General features: G+C 47.5%; 1 protein-coding gene across 1 annotated transcript in view; it reads left to right on the top strand.

Moving 5' to 3' along the window:
- The window catches only part of LOC123763817 (uncharacterized), a 14,132-nt gene extending 5,591 nt beyond the window's left edge, over positions 1–8,541 (top strand). Inside the window, exons 3-5 of the mRNA XM_069312626.1 lie at positions 744–887; positions 7,203–7,382; positions 7,704–8,541. Of these exons, the coding sequence (XP_069168727.1) occupies positions 744–887; positions 7,203–7,382; positions 7,704–8,213 (834 nt within the window). The 3' untranslated portion in view covers positions 8,214–8,541. The remainder of the gene's footprint in view (positions 1–743; positions 888–7,202; positions 7,383–7,703) is intronic.
- The last annotated feature ends 246 nt before the right edge of the window (positions 8,542–8,787 follow it).

Genomic DNA, 8,787 nt, shown 5'->3' with positions numbered 1-8,787 from the left:
GTTTGTTCCATGCCTAGTGTAGCCCTGCTTGATAACACCTGGCAGTTGTTTGTTCCATGCCTAGTGTAGCACTGCTTGATAACACCTGGCAGTTGTTTGTTCCATGCCTAGTGTAGCACTGCTTCATAACACCTGGCAGTTGTTTGTTCCATGCCTAGTGTAACACTGCTTCACATCACCTGGCAGTTGTTTGCGAATCTTGCTCTTGATAGGCGCCATTTAGTTCACATAGTTCAGTTTTGGTGACTATATTACACAAAGAACATATATTCACTTGAACGCGTCCAGAGAAAGTTGACAAAGTTAACATTAGGAATCAGATACCACATACACGAACAGATTACAAAAAAAATCAAAGTTACATTCGCTAGAAAACAAAGTAAGAGGGAATATGATTCTAAATATTGATGAAAGTGTATTTCAAACAGGATCTAAATAAATAAATATATCAACACAAAATATATATATATATATATATATTTAATTTCATACGTTTAGACTCAAGAAAGACCTCGTTAAATACTGGTTTGAAGACCAGTTTATTTATTTGTTCAACAAATCATACCGGGAATCGTAATGAACATTGGGTTACTGCATTGTTTTAATCGAAGGATAGACATACATATAAATGAGTTTAGGTGGACATAAATAGCAGCTGCCTCATGGGGTAAAAGCTTTTTTTTTTCGTTTCATGTATTCTTATGTTTTTAAATTATTTATCCTCATTGTGTTGGTATTGACAGGTGCAGGAGACCATCAGGGAGGCCTTGGAGATGATGACCACAGAGACAGGTGTCATTACAGCTGTTCCCGTCCACCTGGGAGACACAGACTCCACCATCATGGAGAAAGTCGAAAAGATTACTGGAGGAATCTCCCAGTTAACAGTAAGTTTATGACAGGTATTCTACATACAATAATTGAGTTCCAACTGCCCACAGGTGATAATGGGGCTGACACTGCCCACAGGTGATAATGGGGCTGACACTGCCCACAGGTGATAATGGGGCTGACACTGCCCACAGGTGATAATGGGACTGACACTGCCCACAGGTGATAATGGGGCTGACACTGCCCACAGGTGATAATGGGACTGACACTGCCCACAGGTGATAATGGGGCTGACACTGCCCACAGGTCATAATGGGGCTGACACTGCCCACAGGTCATAATGGGGCTGACACTGCCAACAGGTGATAATGGGACTGACACTGCCCACAGGTGACAATTGGGCTGACACTGCCCACAGGTGATAATGGGGCTGACACTGCCCACAGGTCATAATGGGGCTGACACTGCCAACAGGTGATAATGGGACTGACACTGCCCACAGGTGACAATTGGGCAGACACTGCCCACAGGTGATAATGGGGCTGACACTGCCCACAGGTGATAATGGGGCTGACACTGCCAACAGGTGATAATGGGACTGACACTGCCCACAGGTGATAATGGGCTAACACTGCCCATAGGTGATAATGGGGCTGACACTGCCCACAGGTGATAATGGGGCTGACACTGCCCACAGGTGATAATGGGGCTGACACTGCCCACCGGTGATAATGGGGCTGACACGGCCCACAGGTGATAATGGGACTGACACTGCCCACAGGCGATAATGGGGCTGACACTGCCCACAGGTGATAATGGGGCTGACACTGCCCACAGGTGATAATGGGGCTGACACTGCCCACAGGTGATAATGGGCTAACACTGCCCATAGGTGATAATGGGGCTGACACTGCCCACAGGTGATAATGGGGCTGACACTGCCCAAAGGTGATAATGGGGCTGACACTGCCCACCGGTGATAATGGGGCTGACACTGCCCACAGGTGATAATGGGACTGACACTGCCCACAGGCGATAATGGGGCTGACACTGCCCACAGGTGATAATGGGGCTGACACTGCCCACAGGTGATAATGGGGCTGACACTGCCCACAGGTGATAATGGGGCTGACACTGCCAACAGGTGATAATGGGACTGACACTGCCCACAGGTGATAACGGGCTAACACTGCCCACAGGTGATAATGGGACTGACACTGCCCACAGGTGATAATGGGGCTGACACTGCCCACAGGTGATAATGGGGCTGACACTGCCCACAGGTGATAATGGGGCTGACACTGCCCACAGGTGAAAATTGGGCTGACACTGCCAACAGGTGATAATGGGACTGACACTGCCCACAGGTGATAATGGGCTAACACTGCCCACAGGTGATAATGGGACTGACACTGCCCACAGGTGATAATGGGGCTGACACTGCCCACAGGTGATAATGGGGCTGACACTGCCCACAGGTGATAATGGGGCTAACACTGCCCACAGGTGATAATGAGCTAACACTGCCCATAGGTGATACTGAGTCTGACACTGCCCACAGGTGATAATGGGGCTGACACTGCCCCACAGGTAATAATGGGTCTGACACTGTCCACAGGTGATAATGAGGCTGACACTGCCCACAGGTAATAATGGGACTGACACTGTCCACAGGTGATAATGGGGCTGACACTGCCCACAGGTGATAATTGGGCTAACACTGTCCACAAGTGATAATGGGGGTTGACACTGTCCACAGGTAATAATGGGGCTGACACTGCCCACAGGTAATAATGGGGCTGATACTCTCCACAGGTGATAATGGAGCTGACACTGCCCACAGGTAATAATGGGACTGACACTGTCCACAGGTGATAATGGGGCTGACACTGCCCACAGGTAATAATGGGGCTGATACTCTCCACAGGTGATAATGGAGCTGACACTGCCCACAGGTAATAATGGGGCTGATACTGTCCACAGGTGATAATGGGGCTGACACTGTCCACAAGTGATAATGGGGCTGACACTGCCCACAGATAATAATGGGGCTGACACTGTCCACAAGTGATAATGGGGGTTGACAATGTCCACAGGTAATAATGGGGCTGACACTGTCCACAAGTGATAATGGGGGTTGACAATGTCCACAGGTGATAATGGGGCTGACACTGCCCACAGGTAATAATGGGGGTTGACTCCTCCAAGGAGTGCCGGACCAACCGGGCTGTGGTGGGTATGTGGGCCTGCGGGCCGCTCCAAGCAACAGCCTGGTGGACCAAACTCTCACAAGTCAAGCCTGGCCTCGGGCCGGGCTTGGGGAGTAGAAGAACTCCCAGAACCCCATCAACCAGGTATCAACCAGACAATGTCCACAGGTGATAATGGGGCGGACACTGCCCACAGGTAATAATGGGGCTGATACTGTCCACAGGTGATAATGGGGCTGACACTGCTCATAGATGATAATGGAGCTGACAATGTCTGTGAGGAACCGACTTGTGAGATATATATTTACTTAGTTTTTATAAATTTATATAGAATTTATATTTTATATATATTTCGATAGCAAATTGTGTGATAATTTAAGTAGACTTTATTTCTTCAAATTCTCACAAATTGACTCCTTTACACATTAGGAGGGGGGGGGGAGGTAATATTAAATTTATATATGTAGTCAATCAAAATTGATTGACTAACATTCACTACAGTATTAGACTATATTTATTAGTAATTAAAATAGGGAGGCCTTATCTTATTGTATGGTCGGCCTGGTCCACCAGGTATAAACAAGGATGATGGTATTGTATGGTCGGCCTGGTCCACCAGGTATAAACAAGGATGATGGTATTGTATGGTCGGCCTGGTCCACCAGGTATAAACAAGGATGATGGTATTTATGGTCGGCCTGGTCCACCAGGTATAAACAAGGATGATGGTATTGTATGGTCGGCCTGGTCCACCAGGTATAAACAAGGATGATGGTATTGTATGGTCGGCCTGGTCCACCAGGTATAAACAAGGATGATGGTATTGTATGGTCGGCCTGGTCCACCAGGTATAAACAAGGATGATGGTATTGTATGGTCGGCCTGGTCCACCAGGTATAAACAAGGATGATGGTACCAAATAATCCTTATTGTTGAGGCTGGTATCAACACCATGTGCTGGTGTACCAAGTAACCGTTCTGTGCCCTCTTCAATTGTTCCTGTCTAAGGGCACTTGTAATAATGGCAGGAATCCTATAAATATATATGACAGTTATATCAGAGCAAATATTGTTATATTAATGAAGTGATGAGAATATTACTCACTGTGTGTTGGTCGCTGCTGTTTGTGCTAACCGGTTCGCCTTACATATACCTAACATAACTGGCCAGGACTGTAGAGATAATAAGGGTTTCGGTAATACACTTCTCTTATAGTAGTCGTGATTGGAGTTGATAACAGGATCACTATTAGTCCTGTAACTCCGTTGTTCAAGGGAATTATAGGAGCAAGACTTCCTCCAGCGACCTTGTTGATAAACAATGGCTGACCACTGATGCCTCCCTTCCACTGACAACCTGGCTATCTCTTGTCAACATGTCAATAATTGATAGAAAGGTTACATTTACTCTATTTTGGTACTAATAATTAAGCTCATTCAAGTGAGATGTTTTATGATGTTAGGAGTCCAAAGACTGCTGTATTAAGAATAATTCCCAGCAGAATAACTGGTGAAATTAATAGCGATGTGGCAATGATATCCCGTTTTCTACTGACGGAAAAATCCCACTATAGACTACATTTTCTATGAGTAAACTTGTTTATACAACCAAGCAATATTATTTGCCTATTGTATTAAATATTAGTACATGGTGTCGGGTTTTTCGACACTGTCCACAGGTGATAATGGGGCTGATACTGTCCACAGGTGATAATGGGGCTGATACTGTCCACAGGTGATAATGGGGATGACACTGGCCACAGGTGATAATGGGGATGACCCTGCCCACAGGTGATAATGGGGTTGGCACTGCCCACAGGTGATAATGGGACTGACACTGTCCACAGGTGATAATCAAATCAAATCAAACGTTTATTCAGGTAAAAGTACACGCGTAGAAGATTAGTTACAAACATAATGTTGGATATATAGATAGAGCTAGTACATACAATACCTAAAGCCACTAGTACTCACAGCGTTTCAGGCAAGGTCAGAGAGGGAAAAATCACTTAGACTAAAACTTAATAGTAATTGAATTTAAAGTATAAATTGCGTTGAAAGAAAAATAAAGATAAAAGGGGAGAACATGGTAGAAAATAGCCAATATACAAGTTGGTCAACAAACAGCATTGTTAAAAAATAGTAAGACATGGGTTGACATTTAGGGGTAAGATAGGTTACATGGAGTTAATTAGGTAGTACTTAGTTTTCATCTTAAACTGGTTGAGAGAGGTACAGCCTTTGACATGATTGGGAAGGTCATTCCACATTCTGGGTCCTTTGATTTGTAGAGCATTTCTAGTCTGATTAAGTCGTACTCTTGGAATATCAAATACGTATTTGTTTCTGGTGACCTGGCCCATGGGTTTTGTTACAACCTTCTAAGAAGCATTTAAGGTCAGGATTGACATTTAAATTCAGAGTTCTAAATATATAGAGAACACATGAGAGGATGTGCAGTGACTTAATATCTAACATATTCAAAGATTTGAGTAAGGGTACCGAGTGCTGTCTGGGGCCAGAGTTAGACACTGTTCTAATAGCAGCTCTGTGTTGAGTAATTAGAGGACGTAAATGATTTTGGGTAGTAGAACCCCAAGCACAAATACCATAGTTGAGATAAGGATAGATGAGAGTAATAGAGCGTCACCAGTGCAGGGCGGGGTACATAATATCTGATCTTAGAAAGAATGCTAACTGTTTTAGAAACTTTTTTTGCAATATTTAGAATGTGTCCTTGGAAATTCAGCTTGTTATCGATGAGGACACCAAGGAATTTAGCATCAACTTTACTACTGATTTGTATCTTGTTTATTCTTAGATTATTTTCATTTGAGAATTTATTACCAAACAAAACATAGAAAGTTTTGTCAATAATGAGGGTAAGTTTGTTAGCAGTTAGCCAAAGATGGTGTTTATTTAGTTCAGTATTTACAGTGACATTCAGAGCAAGAGGGTCAGGACTGGAGAAAATGAAAGTTGTGTCGTCAGCAAATAAGATGGGTTTGAATAATGGGGTGACAGTGCCCACAGGTGATAATGGGACTGACACTGCCCACAGGTGATAATGGGGCTGACACTGTCCACAGGTGATATTGGGGTTGACACTGTCCACAGGTGATAATGGGGTTGGCACTGCCTGCAGGTGACAAGGGGTTTGACACTGTCCACAGGTGATAATGGGGTTGACACTGCCTGCAGGTGACAAGGGGTTTGACACTGTCCACAGGTGATAATGGGGTTGACACTATCCACAGGTGATAATGGGGCTGACAATGTCCACAGGTGATAATGGGGCTGACACTGCCCACAGGTGATAATGGGGGAGATACTGTCCACAGGTGATAATGGGACTGACACTGCCCACAGGTGATAATGGGGGTGACACTGTCCACAGGTGATAATGGAGCTGACACTGTCCACAGGTGATAATGGGACTGACACTGCCCGCAGGTGATAATGGGGCTGACACTGCCCACAGGTGATAATGGGGCTGACACTGCCCACAGGTGATAATGGGACTGACACTGTCTTCAGGTGATAATGGGGCTGACACTGTCCACAGGTGATAATGGGGCTGACACTGCCCACAGGTGATAATGGGGTTGACACTGTCCACATGTGATAATGGGGATGGCACTGTCCCAAAGGTGATAATGGGGCTGACACTGTCCCACAGGTGATAATGGGGCTGACACTGTCCACAGGTGATAATGGGGCTGACACTGCCCACAGGTGATAATGGGGCTGACACTGTCCACATGTGATAATGGGGATGGCACTGTCTCACAGGTGATAATGGGGCTGACACTGTCCCACAGGTGATAATGGGGGTTACACTGCCCACAGGTGATATTGGTGCTAACACTGCCCACAGGTGATAATGGGGCTGACACTGTCCCACAGGTGATAATGGGGCTGACACTGTCTACAGGAGATAATGGGGCTGACACTGTCCCACAGGTGATAATGGGGCTGACACTGTCTACAGGAGATAATGGGGCTGACACTGTCCCACAGGTGATAATGGGGCTGACACTGTCTACAGGAGATAATGGGGCTGACACTGTCCCACAGGTGATATTGGTGCTAACACTGCCCACAGGTGATAATGGGGCTAACACTGACCACAGGAGATAATGGGGGTTACACTGCCCACAGGTTGAGGACCTCCGCAGGATGAGGGCGCCCGTCAGGAGGCTGGTAGAGACGGGACTGGTGTTGGCCGTCCAGGAAGACCAAGATGGCCGCCGCTCTGCCAGGATAACATTACAAGATGGTCAGCTCTGCCTCCACCCACTCCTGCCTCAGCCTCCACCCACACACGCCCACACTCTCAAGGTACGCCCACACCAACACACGCCCACACCCACACACGCCCACACTCTCAAGGTGCGCCCACACCCACACACGCCCACACCCTCAAGGTGCGCCCACACCCACACACGCCCACACCCACATACGTCCACACCCACACACGCCCACACCCTCAAGGTGCGCCCACACCCACACACGCCCACACCCACACACGCACACACGCCCACACCCTGAGGTTACTGCATTACACCTATGAGTCTCTCTTAAGTGATTAACACACTTGTATTCGTCTTTAGTTGTCTTAATAATTAACTTCTGTAATTATCCTAATATATATTTTTTCAGTATGAGGACGTTGTGGAGGCCTCGTCCTCCACCCTGGCGTTCCTTGACCTCAAGTGGGCGGGGTCAACACGAGGGCGGGTCACCATCCAGCTGACCCTTGACACTGGGCTGGCTAGACAGTTCATGCTGTTATGTACCGGCGAATTGGGTCACAGCTACACAGGCACTAAACTACTGTGGGTGTGGAACAAGGGGCAGCCAGAGGAGTGGGTGGTGGGCGGAGACTACGAGAGCAATGATGGCGAGGGCGGAGCCTCACTGCTGCCTGATCTGAAGGCGGAGTACGAGTCCTCAGGCGCCGCGGGGGCTGTCTTCTCCCGCTGGGGGCTGTGGCCTGCCCGCAGCTCCCAGTTCGTCATCATCACCAGGGACTGTGCTGTGGGAGGGCCACTGTGGCCCTGTGTCTTCGGGGAGGTGGTGAGCGGCCTGGAGGTGGTGAGGGCAGCTGCCAACCACAGTGAGGTCACGGAGGTCACTGTGGCGAACTGTGGTGTGGTGTTGACACTATAGTTCACGCTACCACCGCGACGGCATCTGTGAGACGCTCACAGCCAACTGGCCAGGCAACAGGAGGATATAATCACTCCATTTACCAGTCTTCCCTTAGAGCGAACTTTAGCCTCGAACGATGTCCAGGAGCAACGTCTACTTGCTTGGTTGGTAAGACATTGTGGTGGTCATTGTCACGGCCTCTCCCTTACTACTCTGTCACGTGCTGGGGCCTGGCACCAAGCTGGGACTCTCACTCAGGTCGACGAAGAACTCTGTAGGGTAAGGCAGGCCCTAGTCAACAACGGCTTCCCTAATGGTTTTGTTGAAGACATCAAAAAAAGAAAGGTGAAACGCCATGCAACCTCTGAAGAGTCAACCAATACAACACTTGTATTGTGTGTGTGTGTGAGTGTGTGTGTGTGTGTGTGTGTGTGTGTGTGTGTGTGTGTGTGTGTGTGTGTGTGTGTGTGTGTGTGTGTGTGTGTGTGTGTGTGTGTGTGTGTGTGTGTGTGTGTGTGTGTGTGTGTGTGTGTGTGTGTGTGTGTGTGTGACAGTGCCAGACCACGGAGGAAGAATTGAAACAGGATTGTAA

This window comes from Procambarus clarkii, chromosome 72 (genome assembly GCF_040958095.1).
Source record: "Procambarus clarkii isolate CNS0578487 chromosome 72, FALCON_Pclarkii_2.0, whole genome shotgun sequence".
Classification (NCBI taxonomy): Eukaryota; Metazoa; Arthropoda; class Malacostraca; order Decapoda; family Cambaridae; genus Procambarus; species Procambarus clarkii.
Note: the sequence above shows the minus strand (reverse complement) of the source record. Positions and strands in the feature narration are given on the sequence as shown.